Source organism: Dipodomys spectabilis, unplaced genomic scaffold, assembly GCF_019054845.1.
Source record: "Dipodomys spectabilis isolate Male_0828 unplaced genomic scaffold, ASM1905484v1 ptg000039l, whole genome shotgun sequence".
NCBI classification, from domain to species: domain Eukaryota; kingdom Metazoa; phylum Chordata; class Mammalia; order Rodentia; family Heteromyidae; genus Dipodomys; species Dipodomys spectabilis.
In genome coordinates, this window is record NW_024870716.1 from 7,063,851 (window position 1) to 7,082,140 (window position 18,290).

Here is an 18,290-nt window from a genome sequence, read left to right on the forward strand (position 1 = left end):
GCTGGAAAGCTCTAAAATGGAGACTTGAGACAAATTTCTGATGGTAGTGTTTGCTTGGAACTTAAGAAGCCATGAGCCTGGACGCTTAGTCTGTAATCTTAGCTACTTAGGAGACTGAGATGTAAGGATCACAGGGTTGAAGCTGGCTCAGTTGGGGAAGTCTAAGTCAGTAGATACTGTTGTTGTGGACTGATTATTATTGCTATTCCCTGAGATCTTCGAATGACTGTTCTCTCTCAGCCTTTAGTTTTACAGAGGCCTTTGGGCACTCTGCAGTTGCTTGTTACTAGCATTTCACACAATTTTCCTAACATTTACCATCATCTCAAATTCTCTTACTTTAATTTCACCTTGTCTTCTTCTACTTTTGCATACAAAACTCCAGAAGAGTAGTGAAATTGTCTTAGCTCCTGTATGGATAGGCCTGAAATAGTCTCTAATATGAAGTAGCTGGGTAAGAAGTATTTTTCCAAGCAAAAGGTAAAGTGAAGTCTCCAACTCACAGCTCTAGCAAACTTTCTTAGCTTTCCTGTTCCAATGAGTACTTCATTCCTCAGCTCTACTTCTGTGCTGATCTAATTTGTGATCATTTCTACCTAGATATTCCAAGTCTCAAATTGCTTCCACAAAGAAGCAAACCTATAGATATGCTTATTGGGCATTTTTATCTCGGCTACATGAGAGGTAAAACTCACGTACCTAGGTGTGCATGAATTACACTAGTCCACAACCTTGGAGCCATTCCTCATCCTAGGCTATGAAATGATGGCATCTACCTAAATGTACATATAGAAGACATATATATGAAACATAGATGAGCTTGCCACTCTAAAACATGGTTTCAAAGTATTTAATATCAAGAAATGTTATTTTTTTGTGCCAGTATTGGGGTTTGAACGCAGGGTCAAACACTGTCATTTGGTTTTTTCACACAAGGCTGGTACTCTACCACTTGAGCCGCACCTCCTTTGCTACTTTTCTCTGGTTAACTGAAGAATTTCACAGACTTTTCTGCACAGGCTTGCCTTGTATCATGATCCTCAGATCTCAGCCATCTCCTGAGCAGCAAGAATTACAGGTGTGAGCCACCATTGCCGGACTAAGAAAGAAACATTATTGCTATCTTCTTTCACCAATGAGGAACCCACACCTGAATCAGATCACACAAGGACTAAACTAGCAGAGTCTGCTTGCGCCTACTGAGGGCTGATTCTAAACATACCTAAATATAACTTCTCCAACAAGAATAAGATAGTTAGATATTTACTTTGTATGGAGAAATAAATATGTCTTTTGGCAAATCAATGGTTAGGGCATATTTAGGTGTTAATAAATGAAGATTTAATGAAGAGGATTTATTTCAGAAATTGAATTGAATTGAAATTGCCAAGTAATATGAGTGTTAGAGAATCTTCTAGAACCTTTGTCATACGCTCACCTTGAATTACTAAGGACACCTATCCTGTGTTGTGGGATAATGCATGGAGCCAGAACCACTAAAGAAAGTGACAGGAAATGAAACTTTAGAAAGTGTCCCACATCCACATGAAATTCCTGAGAGAAAATACGGCTCTCTCTGTTCCTGGCACACATGGAGGGTAGAACATGCCTGTAAAACGGCCAGTCTGGTTGTGTTTGGAATTTTCTTGTGCCAGTACTGGGCCTTGAACTCAGGGCCATTCACTTTCTTGCTCAAAGCTGGTGCTCTACTGCTTCAGATACACTGGTTATCTGGAAGTAATTGTCTCACAAACTTCCCTACATGGGCTAGTTTCATTCCTCCATCCTCAGATCTCAGCCTTCTGAGAATCTAGAATGACAGGCGTGAGCCACAGTGCCTGGCTAGCCAGTCTATTTTTGATAATGTTAAGGCACTTCACGCGATGAGAATCAGATAGTAAAGGTAATGGAATACTAACAGGAACTACCACTTACATGTGTTTCTCTAGGTCTGTGAGATCATTTACCCATCCTACACTAAATTTTATTTCATAAGATGATATTACCAGAGCTGGAAGGTAGCTCAGTGGTAGAGCGCTTGCCTTGCAAGCATGAGGCCCTGGGTTCGATTCCTTAGCACCACCTAAGCAGAAAAAGCCGGAAGTGGTGCTGTGGCTCAAGTGGTAAAGCGCTAGCCTTGAGCTGAAGAGCTGAGGGACAGCGCCCAGGCCCAGAGTTCAGGCCCCAGGACTGACAAAAAAATAAAAATAGAGCTGAAAGTGAAAAGAGGAATTAATGAAACCTCTGCTGGCCCTCTGGGTTCCTTTTGCTTTCATTTCAGAAGAAGATAGCTTATTAATCTTTTTCCCCTGAGAATACTTTGCAGCATCTCTTTGTGGGATATCCGTTTTCTTTTGGATTTCTCAACTAAGTTGTTCATGTGTTCTTAAAGCATATTGACAACTTTTGCCAAAAAGGATTTGCAACTGTTTGTACTTGGTAGAAATCCAGACCTAAGCCAAAGGAACATTCTTTAAGAATATGAACTTCCTGGCTTCAAAAGAGGTTCACCAGCTGTCAGTGAGTCTTTTCCTGACCAATAAACACCCCCCCACCCCCGCCCCTTCCAAGGCTATTATGGGCTGTTAGACCTCTCTCATAAGATAAATCACAGTTGATCACACTTTATAGACTTGTATTGGGTTTCATTTGTTAGTAAAAATGAAGGAAAGCCATCAGAGACTCTTGGCAGTTATATGCCCTAAAACAATCACCAGAAAACTGGCAGTGGAGGCATGGCTCAAGTGGTATAACCTTGAGCAAAAAATCCAGGCCCTGAGTTCAAGACCCAGAACTGGCATTTTTTTGTGTCATTTTTTTAAATAAAGAAATTCGTGTCTAATACTAGCCATTAACTAGTTATGTGGGTAAGTCTTGAACCTTGACGGGCTTCTGTTTCCTTTGTCAAGCACCCTGGATGTGCTTCTCTATTGGATTTTATTTATTTATCTCTAAATAGTTGGACAAAGGGGATTCAATTCAAGTACAGTGCATCTTGATCCATGTCACCCCTGTCAGCCTTTTCTCCCAACTCTCCCAACTCCCTATAGTCTTCTTGTAGTTCATCTTTTACCATGTTAGAATTCTCTTTTATTTTGATTCTCTTCTGTCCAAAAGCCATTTAATTTTCCTTTATAGGAACATGTTAATCCATTTTTAAATCTCCATTTCAACTCTTATTATGCTTTGATTATCAGCACTCCTTTTATGTTTGAAAGGAGACCTCTATTCATCTTACAGCTCTCCTCTTAAAAGTACTTTTTTAAAAAAAAACAAGTTCTCTATGACAAATTCTTCCTTAGTTACTGCTTCCTATGGATTTTTTTTTTATTTCCTACTGGGCCAAACCTGACTTTAAAAATCTGGTCTTCTGAGGAGGGTAAAAAGAACAGATGACTTCACTGTGCTACAGAACAAAGAAACAAAAGATTCAGGCTTAACTTAGAACATTTTTGTGGCTGGAAAATAAACATAAGTCAAAAAGGAAATATCTAGGAAAGTCTGAGAAAGTGAAATGAAAGTGCACACAGTGAGTTTTTTGAGAGCCTGGGAAACTTTCACTTTGTCTAGTGAGCAATTTCTACTGTAGAATTCCAGCTAACAAGAGGGTCTGGGTCTCTAGAGAGTGGCCACTGCCCGGTGCTGGTGGTTCACGCCTGTAATCCCAGATACTTTTAGGAGACTGAGATCTGAGGATCAACCAAGCAGCTGTGGATTTAAAATTGGATGATCTATGCAATTGCCCTCTTTCAGTGCAATCAGAGGGATTATCAACTTTGTAGAATTCATCTAAACATTCTCCTAATATATTCCATTTATGAGGACTATAGGCATAGATTTCTTATTCTTGTACCAAATTTGTGGCAAAATTTTGACATCTTTCTCTGGGTTTGAAATGAGCTAACGACATATTTGCTCCATCAACCCATTCTACTAGCTGATAAAGGGGCAGAGAGACAGGTGTGTATTTGTGTGGGTCACATTTATGACATGTTGAAGTAGTAATATTCAATAGTAGTTTCAAGTTTCAACTCAAAAACTATAACCAAAGGGATGATGTTATCCAAAAGCAATGTCCTCATTACCTGGCTTATGTAACTGTAACCCTTCTGTATATCACTTTTATAGTAACAATAAAATATTTTAGAGAAACTATAATCATACAACCTTCACATTTAATATGAAGGCCAAAATACCTTTTTGAAAAGGTGAAGTATCTAAAGAATTTCATTTCTAAATTCCCTAAAAGAGCTATTCAAGAAGCTGAGATCTCAAGATCACAATTCAAAGCCGTGAAAGTAATCTCCAATTAATTACCCCCAAAATGGCAGAAGTGGAGTTGTGGCTCAAATGATAGAACACTAGCTTTGAGCAATAAAAGCCCCAGGAATAGTACACACACACACACAAAATGACATTGTTTCTTTTTTATACATAGCAGGGCATGAACAATGATGCAAACATAGGACGTATAGGACAGGTTTAGCTGAAATTTTCTTAAGTTATATTAAATACCTCCTATTGGTGTTGAACCAAAAATAAGTTTCTTTGAACAATTTTTAAAAATATTTTTGTCTTTGTCTTATTTTTGCTTCATTGTACTGCAGATGAGATCTAGAACAGGGGAGGAGAAGAAAAACTATCCAAAGCAAAGAAAACAACAACAAAAGCAACCAAGGCTTGCCTCGGGGAATGGCTGGCACACTGGCCTGGTAGGAGGGAAGCACGTTATAGAAGAACCTGTGTAAGTTAACAGCGTTCACATTTTAGTTACTAGGCTTGATTTTTCCAAATTGGATGTCAGGAGATCCCCAAAGCTACAGCTGAAACGCGAGCATTGTTCTGGTGGTATCATTGGAGGAAGCACCAAGGGGGAGATGATTGTTACTGTCGAGACAGCTGACATTTACATTTACAGGAAATCGTGGTGTCTTTACTGAGGCTTAAAGTACAAATTTCACATCACTTAAAAAAACAAAGGAAACACAAAACTTCTGTAGAGTTGTGCTTCAGGCTGTACATGCACCCTGTGAGTGTGAGCTACAACCTCACACTCCTTATTGTTTTTGCAGGAAAACTCATAGAGCAGCCTGTCAAAGCTGGAAGACTTTTCAGCCACGGGGTGACATGATCACAAGGATGATGGCCGCAGGGACTAAGGACGCTATGAGGAGGGCTCTGCCTAGGATGCGTGAGGGGTATATGTATGCGGGTACGGTGGGGTGCACCATACAGAACTGAGATGTCTTTCTGGATGGTGAAGGTAAGAGGCAAGAAGAGTTATAATTGCTTCCAGCTTGCTCTACTGTGCCATTGTACCTAGAAAGTAAGTTTTGCTTTAAGGATTAGATATGCTCTCAGAAGTACTCAATTGAGAATCCATCAACACAGTAAATGTTCACCACCCAGTAGCTATGTGTGTTTGTATGTCTGTGTGTGTGTGTGTGCGCATACCCATGTCAGTACTTGAACTGAGGGCCTCACCTTCTCACTTGCTTTTTTTTTTTTTTGTCAGTTCTGGGACTTGAACTCTGGACCTGGGTGCTGTCTCTGAGATCCTTTTGCTCAAGGCTAGTGCTCTACCACTTGAGTCAGAGCTCCACTTTCAGATTCTTCTGTGATTAATTGGAGATTAGAATTTCCTGGACTTTCCTTCCAGGTCTGACTTCAAACCAAGATCCCCCTGAATAACTAGGATTATAGTCATGAGCCACTGGCACCTGGTTCACTTAGCTTTTTTGGCGGGTGCTCTACCACTTAAGCCACACCTCCACAGTTCTACTTCCAGCTTTTTGCTGGCTAACTGGAGGTTCAGAGCCTTAAGGACCTTTCTGCCTGGGCTGCCTCTGGATCATGATCCTCAGATTTCAGCCTCCAGTGTAGCAAGGAGCCAGGGGCACTTGGCCACAGTAACTTAAAAATGTGCAGACAATGGAGTGATTAAACAGAATATAAGGTAGGAGAGAGCGCATTGAGGGCAGCAGCATGCTTAATTTAGGAGGCAATCTCTGTCTCTTAATACTTGCCTTGTGTTTCTGTCAGCTTTATTCTTGTGAACCTCTGCTTGATTATATAGCTGCTTTGGAAATAGGTATTCATTAAATATTAACTCTAATATTAATCTCACTGACTAGATTGATGGAACAACATACATTATTTCTGTGAACTGGATATTTGAATCAAGCACCTTTAATTCTTTTTTTTTAATGTTTCAAATGGCTTATAAAATTGTATGCAATTATAGAATACCATGCTGATGTTTCAATGCTTGTAAAAATTGTATAATGTTCAAATCAGATCTGTTTCTTCAAATAGATATCATTTACTTGTGGTGAGAAATTCAAAATCTTTTTTCTTATGTCTTTAGTACAATGAACCATGGACAGCACCCATTCCTTAAGTTCAAGCCCCAGAACAGGCATGTGCACACATGCATGTATACACACATGCAGTCACACACACACACACACACACACACACACACACAATAAAGGAAATAAGGTCACTGATTATGAGTGAGAGTACGCTCATATATGTTTCCTGTGAGAATATAATATGTAGATGCAACTTTTTTTCTTTTTACCCTGTGCCAGTATTGAGGTTTGATTTTATGATCTGGGAGCTGTCACTGGGCATTTTTGCTCAAGGATACTGTTCTACCACTTGAGCCACAGCTCCACATCTGGATTTTTGCTTGTTAATTTGGAGAGTCTCACAGAGTTTCCTTCCAAAGTTGGCTTTGAACTGGGATCCTCAGGTCTCAGACTCCTGAGAAGCTAGGATTATAGACGTGAGCCACCAGTGCCAGGCTCTGGACAAAGAATCATGGATAAGCCTAGGAAAAAAATGTAATTATTAAGAAGTTGTGTATATTATATAAAAATACAGTGCATAAAGAAGAGGGAGAGGCACACAATGCTGTGATTGGCTCAGGAACTACTACTGCAGGTGCTGTTATTCAAGATTTTGTGCACTCCATTCATACACCGGATTAATATAATGCTTGGCTACTGACATACCATCTGTACTGGAACAACATTAACTTTTATTACTTAATCCACAATGAATACTGATACCTAATTATGTAACTACAAACCAGTGTGTTATGCAACTACAAATCAGTAGCTTATTATGTCCTGGAAGGAAGTTGAAGAAACCTGTCTTTTCAGTATGTAACACAGTATTTTGAGGAGTCCAACATTAACCTTACATAAAAAAATGGTAGGAAAAATCCAAACTGGGTTTCTTTTCTTATTTTTAAATTAAAAAATTAAAAACAAATACCTCCATGCACTGGTGGCTCATGCCTCTAATCCTAACTACTGAGGAGGCTAAGATTTGAGGATCCAAATTCAAAGCCAGCCTGTGAAGAAAAATCCACAAGACTCTTATTTCAAATTAGCCAATGAAAAGCAGGAAGTGAAGTGTGGCTCAAGTGGTAGAGCACCAGACTTGAGTAGAAAAGCTAAGGGAGAGTGTGAGGACTGAGTTCAAGCCCCATAATGACACTCCAAAACAAAACAAAGCAACAAAACAAAATACTCACCATCTCCACTATGTTTCCATGGAGATAGTGAACACGTTCAAAGTACACATATACGGAAATATCACGATGCCTTCTTAGATAATAAATGTACACTAGTTCAAAATTTTAAAAAAGAACATGTATGAGAATGATTTGCTCTCTATTTCCCATGGGCTGTATCTATCATTCCAAATTAGCAAATGTATACTGGACTAATAATAACATTTGGTAATATGCGGAGAGGGCCACCTGGTACCCACTGGTACAGCGCGGCACTGGAGACAGACCAGGAGAGTGTGTGCTCCTTTTGTAAAAGCTTTTTGTGCTGGTGGCTTACATTTGTAATCCTAGCTACTCAGGAGGCTGAGCCCTGAAGATTGTCATTCAAAGCTAGCTCAGACAGGAGGCCCATGAGACTTTTCTCTTCAGTTAACAACTAACAAAAAAGGTTGAAGTGGAGCTGTGGCTCAAGTGGAGGAGCACTAGGCTTCCGCAAAATTGCTTGGTGACAGCATACAGGCCCTGAGTTCAAGCCCTAGGACTGGCAGCAAGAAAACAAAAAATGAAAGCCAAACACCTCAGACGGATAGTGAGGTATGTGGATGAGCGATTTCAGTGCTTGCTTCACCAGGGATGAAGATGCTCGTGAGCATCACAATGCTGGATGTGGGAGATTATTCTAGAAGACCATGAAGAGAAGAGCCTGGAGCAGAAGCCATCCACACTCTCATGGCTTCCTTCCGCTGGGTGATCTGCCTCTAGTGGGTCTCTGCTGTCTTCACCTACGATTTGGTTTATCCTGGCAAGTCAGCTCTCATTTCTCAGCTGCTCCCAACAGAATCCTTTGAAACCCTCAACATGACCCAGTGGGAGACTATGCGGTGGTATGCAAATACTCCCTTTAAACATAACCTTTCCTGGACACCTTTAAGTAATGCAAAGAAATCCTCTGAATGTGTATCTTCAAACAAAAGTGAATGTTAGCAGTTAGATGACGTTTATGTACATGAAATATGGACTCTGCATTTTACATCTAGATTCCTAGCAAAAAAAAAAAAGGAACGTGTTCATAGTACTCTTGTGTAATAACTAACTTGGAAGGTTCAATTTGTTTTTCAATGTTTTCTTTGGAAATCAGGTTTGGTGCTGTCATAACCAGTGAAGCAAAACATAGATTTGCTTTGTATTTGTTTTGTAATATGACACGACCAAATTAATGGCAATACTAACCTCATTTCTTTCAGTAATAAATCTAAAAGAATTACAGTAATGTTAATGAACATCCTCAGCTTTGTGGTATTTCTTGCTAGTTACTCTGTAAGGAATAATTTTTTTCCCTTAAATAGGATTCTCATGACGAGGGAAATAATTTAATAAACACAAACCTTCAAATTAAGAAATCCAGAGTCACTTCTGCATAGAATATTATATTACGGGTGATTACAAACCATCAGCCTTGATAAAGGTTTGATAAACATAACAATTAAGATAACCGCCGGTTGCCGGTAGCTCACACCTGTAATCCTAACTAATCAGGAGGCTGAGATTTGAGGATCACAGTTCAAACTCCACCTGGGCAGAAAAGTCCCTGAGACTTTCATCTCCAGTTAACTACCAAAAAAGCCAGAAGTGTAATATGCCAGCCTTGAGGGAAAAAACAAAAAAGCTTAGTTCCAGCCCAAAGACAGGCACAAACAAAAACAAAATCCAAACCTGACTCAAAGTAGAAACACTGGCTGGAAGGGGAGATGGAATTTTCATAACCATGTGGTGATTTTTGATCTTTTCTCATTCTCTAGTGCAAGAAGGAGGAAAGGACCTATCTAGCAGTTATGGCAATTGGAATTGTTATTTGTTCCTTCATTAAGTTAATTTATTGAGTGCCCACTAGGAAGCCCGAGATGCTATGCAATGACAAACGAAGCAGAGAAAGCTTCTCTCAGATTCTAGAAAGAACCCCAACTTTTACACATGCAAAATAGGGAGATTTTCCACTACATGGGCTTTACAATTCACAAAGTTGTTCCAAAAACATAGGACTTGTATCCAGTTAGTGGCTACACTCTTGGTGTGTGTGTGTGTGTGTGTGTGTGTGTGTGTGTATTTAATGAGTATCTTCCTGATTCATAATTCTTCTCTATTCTTTTCCCTTGTGCCAGTGCTAGGTTTGAATTCAGGATGCAGGCTCTGTGCCTTAGCTTTTTCACTAAAGGGCAGCACTCTATCACTTGAGCCACAGCACCCATCTCCAATTAACCACCAGGTTAATTGGAGATAAAAGTTTCTTGGACATTCCTGTCCAGGCTAGCTTTGAACCACAATCCTCAAATTTCAGACTCTTTTAAATACCTAGGATTACAGGAGGGAGCCCCCAATGACCAGGATAATTCTGTATTCTTTACCAAGGTAAAAAGACAGATAATATCCTGAAATTCTCACAAATATTCTGCTTGTATTTACTCCAACAGCAGAAATTCATTTTGCAAAATGACACTTCTCAGAACAGCACAAGTATTTATTTATGCATTGCATAAGGATTGCCAAGAGGTAGCTAATTAATGTGCTAAATGCTCCTTCTTATTTATACACACTGGCCTAAGTATTTGTTTTTTGGTTAATGTGTTCATGGAACTATGACATATACTCATCCTCTCCTTTCTGCCTTTAATCCCAGTTCAAACAGATTTCAAAATTGCTTTGCGATCATTTTATGACAATGAAGACATAAAAGATACTTACTTCAAACTCTTTGGTATGTTACTGCAGCTCCACCTTAAAAGAAGAACTATAATTGATTTCAAGGAGCATATTTGTTTGACAGAAATTTGGAGGATCAGAAATGCTGCTAGAGATCTGAGAATTGTGGTTCAAAGCCCACTTAGGAAGGGAAGTCTATGAGACTCTTATATCCCAATTCATCCCCCCAAAACCCAACCTGAAGCTGTGGCTCAAGTGGCAGAGTGACAGCCTTGAATGCAAAAGATTAAGGGGCAGTGCCCAGGGCTCAGGGCTCAAGCCCCAACAAAGAAGTCTCTATTTCTCAAAGCTTTTCCCTTTAAATTACTTCTGGTAGAGGCTGGATTTGAGATCTGTCTCTGCCTTGTTTAGGGCTATTTTATGATTTATTTCAACTTTGAGCTGGCTGTAGGAAAAAAAAATATATATCATATATATATATATGAACAAAGTTGGAAATAAAGAAGAGAAGCTTCATCCTCACGGGTAACCAGTGGCAAGTAGCACCCAGACTCTTCGTATGAGAACATTGTTTCAATTTTGGTATTTTTATTTTCCCCTCCTCTCAAAAATAAAATTAAAATCATCCATCATTTTTAATTAGAGACCAAGTGTCATCATTTTTTAAAGAGAACAAATTTCAAGCTGTGAGTCTTTTAATGTAGACTGGTCCTCGGAGATGATTCTGAAGCACTGTGGGGAAGTTTAAAACCCAGTCAAATATTTTTCTTAGGAAAAATGACGATAGGCCATGGTGAGATATGGGTGTCATTAAAATTTTATAGAGGTCCCGAACACACCAGAGTCACCAGCACACTGTAAAGTATCTCCACAGCTGGGTCTGCCGTCCAGCACGGTGGTGACGACACTCTAAAATAGTCCCTCGGTGCAATAGTGTACATGTTAAAATATTCCCTTATACGGATTTAAAAGATTGTCAGATCTGGTTGGGTCCACTGGGTCAAATAATCCATGTGCTAAATGTCTCTAAATATGTATTCACAAGATAGACAGATCAGCCGTGGTCCACTGAGTCACTTGTAAGTAGGTTTTTTTTTTTTAAGCGCATTAAGTAGCTGCATAGTTTGTTGCAGAAAATTTTGACCTGCATAGTTTGTGTTTGAGCGTGTTTGGAGATATACTCTGTAGGCCCTGAGTTCTGCATTTTGTTTTATTTTATTTACATGCTGGTACTGGGGCTTGAACTCAGGGCCTGGGTACTGTCCCTTAACTTTTTTTGAACAAGGCTAGTACTCTTACTTCAGGCCTTTATGGTTAATTAGAGAGAAGAGTCTCATAGATTTTCTTGCCTTCAAACTTTGATCCTCAGCTCTCAACCTCTGGAGTAGCTAGGATGACAGGTGTGAGCCATCTGCCCCCAGCTGACTTCTGTACCTTAAGGGGCACATTTATTATGATCACTCCAGAGGGTAACAGAAACTATACTTCACTCTACTCTCAATTTTGCTTAAAAGAAGTCGGAAGACAGACCATTGTAGCACAAACTGTTTTCAAGCTAGAGAAGAAATGGAAAGACAGATACTTAGGCAGAGCCCATGGGATTGAGTAAGATGCCAAATTTGCCAACTTTGTCCTTCCCTATTGGCCAGAAATATCTAGGTACTGGCCACCTCTCCCTCTCACCTGTCTGCCCTGCTGTACCCTTTGCTTCCCTCTGTTCAAGCTTATCACAGCCCGAGCCAGGCCCAGCCAGACGCCCTTCAGTGGATGAATGGATCGGGAAAACAGCGGATCAAGAAATGTCTATGTATAGATACGTATGCACATATACATACATGTACCTGTATGTATGTACATATGTGTGTATATTTATCTCTTTATATATATACTTTATATATATATAAAGAGATAAATATATATTTATATATTTACTCACATACACACAAAAGTCGAATTCTACTCACCCATCAGGAAAAATATTGTATCATTTGCAAAGAAATGGATGGACCTGGAAAATTTTATAAGTGAAGTCAGGCCCAGAGAAGTTAGATTTAATTTGTGTGCATGTGTATACATATGTACATGTGTGTGCATATATATATATATATCTGCAGACATATACATGGTCACCTGTATGGATACACGAACATTAAAGTATGGTATATGGAGGGGAGAATTCCAATGGTGCTAACGTTTTGAACAACTTAATTCTACAGTCTAACAGAATGAATGAACAGGAAACTGGAACTTGAGGGGTCAGGGGCTAGGAGCAAGGGAGGGAGGGCAGACAGAGAGCGAGGAAGACCACGGTCCCAATATTCAATGTACATATGTGAAAATGGAACTAGGAAAATTGAGAGGAAGGGTGGGGTTAGGAGAGAGGGGGAAGACTGATGGAAGAGGTGACAATCATCAAGATGCACTGTACTGATAAACTGGCATGTTGAATTAAAACCTCTTTGTACAACTGCTTCAAGATAATATAATAATAATAATAGAAGAAGAAGAAGAACAGGCTCTTCTCTGCTCCAGCAACTTCCTTTCTCAGAGTAAAAGTCTAGAGCTCCTCTTCTAATGGGCCTCTTCTTCTGATTCACATTCTCCACTTGGCCTTTGCCCTTCCCTTTTCTGGAAAGTTCCATCTCTTTCTTTCCTTGAGTCTCTCATAAGAGGACTTCCCTAACGATCGTGTGTAATACCGCAGCATCCTACCCTAACACCATGATTCTCCATCTTCTGCACCCACTTCTGGCCTTTACTGCCACCTCTCCTCTATTAGATAGAGTGGGTCTTTATTTACACACCCACTATCCATCTTCCTCCCCTAGCAGTGAAACTAAGGCAGGCCTTTCAGTGAACCGGTACTTGTACTTAGGTGAGTGCTTGGTACCTTTGAAGTGTGTACCCACTGCTTAGGTACCAATGAATGAAAGCTGATGGAAGAGCAGTCTTCTCCCTACTTCTTTGCTGGTTTATTATGCTCATGTTTTCGGGGTCTCCCTCTGACCTGATACCATTCTCCCCTCCCCTCCCCTCCCCTTCCCTTCCCTATCTGTGCTTTAACTCAGGACTGATGCACTGACCTTTTGCTTTTCACCCAAGGCTGGCACTTATACTTCAGGTTTTTTTTGGTGGTTAATTGGAGGTAAGAGTCTCATGGACTTTCTTACTTGGGCTGGTTTTGAACCATGATCCTCAGATCTCAGTTCCTGAGTAGCTAGGGTTACAGGGTGAGCCACTGGCACCTAGCTCTGTAATACTCTCTGAAGTGGCAATAACTAGTCTTCCCTGACGGTGCTTGTTCTCTAGCTACTGGGTTCTAATTAAGCCTAAGTACAGCTAGGGTCGTCTTAGCTGGCCATAGAAATACTCAGGTCAATCTGTTTCTTTGTGCAATTGTGGTTGTGCAAAACATAAAGACAGGTTTAAAGCTAGGCACTGTAGCTCATGTCTGTAATCCTAGCTACTCAGGAGCCTGATATCTGAGGATTTCAGTACAAGCCAGCATGGACAGGAAACTCCATGAGCCTCTTATCTTCAGTTAACTAACAAAAAGCCAGGAGTTGTGGTTCAAGTGGTACAGTGAGCAAAAGTAAGGGATAGTTTCCAGGCTCTGAGTTCAAGACCCAAGGCCAGCACATGCGCACACAGGTGTAGTATTTCTAGATTTTCTTCCTCATTTACAATAGATTCCACAGCTGGCCCTGGAAACAGTAATAAATTGACTTGATTTTTACAATCTTCACACAATGCAGCCATGAGGGACAACGTGTGTCACTTTATATGTGTCATGTAACTGTAACAAACGTAAGAGCACACTGGTAGAATCATTCTTCTCTCTGGAACTTGGTAAATGATCCTGAGGATACTCTCCCATGTCTCCATCCCTACCTGTGACCACTCACTATGTACCCATATGCATCTCTGCCATGACTGAAGACTGTCATAGCGAATTCTTCCCTTTTTACATTTCACAGGGACATTATTTCAATCACTCAGAAAGGTGCCTTTGGCAACAAAACCCACAGCTGACAGCAAATGAATGACTCTGGTGCTGTGATCAACTAAGATTTCAAGCTACAGAGAACTTATCTGAACATTTACCACTGTCATCCTCTGGATGTGGGCCAGCACAAAGGATATTGGTCAAGAAAAGAGGATAATGTTCTGACACCACCCTGTGCTACAATATTGCCATGACACTGATTCATGAAAAAGGATCTTTCCTCTTCACTTGCTTAACTTTAATCGCTTCCTCCTATTCCCTTCCCCACCCCCAGAATGCAGACCTATTTTTAACACAACTTTAAGGCACAAGCTAAATAAGAAGCTAAAGTGATCCAGATCCATTCACCAAACCCAAGGTATCCATGAACTGAAGGAAAAGCGATATACTCTTAAGTTATTTGCTTAAGTGCTTCAATTTCAGAATTCATTTTGCTGAAACAGACCAAAATCTAATGACTGTTTCAGAGTATGCCAATGGCTGAGTAAATTTATAAAATAGAACTCTTCCTGTAATGGAGAGGAAGAGAGGAAAACAACATCAACAACAGTGAGAGAACCATTTACTAAGATAGCGGGGGTCACTACACCTCTTTCCAAATGATGATTTCTGTAGCAGCTAGCAATGACTTTTGCAGAGGGGAGATTTCAAATAAACGTCTGTTTGCTTTAGATGAGCTCCACTGAATTGGCCTTATTTGATTTCTGATCCTCCTAAGGGAAGAGATTTCAGGATTTCTTGGTTGTAAGATGGAAAAGAACACTTTGCCAAACCTGTACGATACCACCTGAAGCATTAAAAGCCCTGTTTACCAAAAGCTTCTTTACCTTCTCAATCTACTTTATTTCTAAATGTCAGAGTGGTCTGAAGCCTTTCAAAGATTTATGGACCACAGAAGGAGAAGAAATATTAGGCTAAATCCTTTTAGTGAATAACATTAAATAAGTGGAAGATAACTGTTTTGAAGGGTTAGATATTGCAGAATAGACCATCCAACATTAAACCACATGAAGGCTATACTGTGTCACCGTTGTTAAATAAAGACCATCTCCAGAAAACATCTGTGGAAATGCTCTGTGTATATATGTGTGCATGTGTGTATGTGTATGTGCCCATTATTTCTTTAAGAGCATTCAAAGATACTTGAAAGTGCTCTTTGGAATATATACCTGAGACAAAATAAAGAGAACATGGAATTTGTGAAGGATACTATCACTAATAAAATACTGTAGCAATTAAAACCAGAAAACTACCCAATGAATAAAAGCAATGAGCACAATCTCCTTTCTGAAGTCTACTAAAGAAATCTTCTTACATTATAGAAAGAAGGAAAAAATGGCCACTATATTATACCATATCAAAAGTAACAGAATCCAAGTTATTTTCAAGCTTAGACTATAAAAGTATTTTCCAACATAGTTAAAATATCGCAGACAACTCACATACTAGTGAGTTCTAAGTATGTAATAAGCCATTTCTCAATGTAATAAATTAATTCCTTTGGTGTACAAAACCCCTCAGGAAGAAACAGGAAGAGAAAAGCGATCTTACCTCGTATTCGAAGTCCTCCGTTCTGTCTGCATCTGTGGGCAAGCTGGGGAGATACTCATTGTCCTCATAAAACTCATGTTCCATTGGATGGAGGGAATGGCAGCTGTGGAATGCAAGGAAGGCTGTTTGCATGCTTAAAACTATTTTTTTTTGAATTGCACTTTAGTGTTCTCTGCTTTTGAATAAGACCTGCAGTGATCTAAATGGTCCCGACATGATGAATGAGACTAATCGCTTTTCTTCTGAGATGAATCCCATCCACCCATACACTACTTCTGAAAGAAGACTAAAAGAGGTAAGAGCTCAGGACTAGAGTTGCCTTCTGAGAAGACACTGATAAGAAATCTTCCATGGTTCATGCTCTCCCACTGATAATCTCTGGTCAGCTTCCCACCATCCAAAAGTGACCAGCTCCACAAATAAGGGTGGCATTTTGGATTGCAATCTTCCTTCAAAGAGGATATTTTAGAGCAAAGCACTAATAATGTCAATATCCACAGCCCTTGGGACTGTTTTTGTGTGTGTGTGTGCATGCCAGTCTTGGTACTTGAACTCAGGGCCTGGGTGCAGTCCCTAAGATTTTTTTGCTCAAGGCTTGCACTCTATCACTTGAGCCACACCTCCACTTCTGGCTTTTTAGTGGTTGAAGTATGAGTCTCAGACTTTTCCTGCCCAGAATGGCTTTGAAACACAATCCTCAGATCTCAGCCTCCTGAGTAGCTAAGATTACAGATGTCCACACTCCTCCCAGACTAGTTTTTGCCATTTCCAAAGGCATATGTATGCATGTACGTGTGTGTGTGTGTGTGTGTGTGTGTGTGTGTGTGTATATATATCAGACTGTAGAATGTACACACATTATCACCCTCTGAAGATAATCTAGTTTTTGAAAGTCATTAACATTATAAGGGCATATATATTACAGATTGTAGAGATACTGCATATATTATCTCCCTGTAAAGATAATCTTTTCCTATTTTGCTTCATAATCTCAGCACATAAAGGAAGTGAGGAGATTCTGGACATGGTTGTCATATAACCTTTAACTTTTGGAAAGTACTTGAATTACTTCTAGAAGTGATCTTTGAATCACTATAGCTATGACATAGATATTAAGCATTAAACCATAAGAAGGTCAAAGACATAAGGCCATCTCTTTTTCTGTGTGTGTGTGTGTGTGTGTGTGTGTGTGTTGGTTGGTCCTGGAGCTTGAACGCAGGGCCTAGGCATTGTCCTTGAGCTTTTTTATTCAAGGCTAGTGCTCTGTCACTGAAACCACAGCTTTACTTCCAGCTGTATGGTAGTTAATTGGAGATGAGTCTCTAGATCTTTCCTGCCCTGGCTGGCTTTGAGCCCTGATCCTCAGATCTGAGTAGTTAGGATTACAGGGATGAGACACTGACACCCAGCCATATCTAATTCCAAGAGGTGGTAGTTTCATTCTGTTCCTAGCTTTATTCTCAGCACTTAGTTTCAGGGCCAGACACAAAACACTACTTACTGTATAATGGATGACCAAATAGACAAATACACAGCACATGGAAACACTGCTGTCCTAGAAGCAGAAATCTCAAGGTCTGAGGTTACCGAACCCTAGCTGCTATTACAGTTGCTGAGGGAGACTTGAAAAATTCTGTCATCTGAGTCCACTCTACACATGCTATTGAGTGGGCCAGAGATAGGATGTGACATTGAAAAGCTTCCTGAAGTTCCTCAGTGATTCTAAGATACACCTGTGATCCACTGAAAGAGGCTTAGAGATGCCAGGAACGGGGAAGGATAGTAGACACAATCAGAACTCTGTTCCACAAAGTAGAATCTAAGTGCAACCTAAATATGTAAGGATCTGGAAACTGGTGGCTCACACCCGTAATCCTAGCTCTTCGGGAGGCTGAGATCTGGGGATCATGGTTTGAAGCTACGCTGGGCAGGAAAGTCCACCAGATTCATGTCCCAGTAACCACCAAAAAGCCACAAGTGGACCTGTAGCTCAAGTGGTAGAGCACCAACGTTGAGCAGAAAATCCTAAGGGACAGTGTCCTGGTCTTGGGTTCAAGCCCCAGGAGTGGCATGTGTGTGTGTGTGTGTGTGTGTGTGTGCAAGCACAATATATACCTAACTAGCATTATCTCTAGCTGCATTCAAATGGGTAGAAATTGAGAGACAACAGTCCTTTAATTGCTCTTTATTTCTGAGCAGTACACTTACTCTCTGACAGTAGAACCCTTTGCTTACATCTTTATATATTGGATAATTGGTCTCTTTGGAGAATTGTTCTGTAATTAAATTAATTTTCCAGCTTCTCTTTTAAAGAAGAGAAAGCAAGGGAGAGAGACAGCGGCGACCCACCGAAGATGATATAGTGCAAACATTTCACTTTCACCCGAGTCTTAATAGGGAAGCTTTGGTGGGAAAACTAATTTCCTGACCAGAGTTCAGTAGCAGCACACCGCTCTTGAGGACTGGGAATAATTTGAGTGTCAGTGGCTCACGCCTCTAACCCTACCTACT

The 18,290-nt window shown here is 40.2% G+C and overlaps 1 protein-coding gene across 1 annotated transcript in view; it reads right to left on the minus strand.

Annotated features, from left to right (window-relative positions):
* The window catches only part of Pdzrn4 (PDZ domain containing ring finger 4), a 142,114-nt gene that overhangs the window by 41,779 nt on the left and 82,045 nt on the right, over nucleotides 1-18,290 (minus strand). Inside the window, exon 3 of the mRNA XM_042677680.1 lies at nucleotides 15,780-15,882. Coding sequence (XP_042533614.1) covers nucleotides 15,780-15,882 — 103 coding nt within the window. The remainder of the gene's footprint in view (nucleotides 1-15,779; nucleotides 15,883-18,290) is intronic.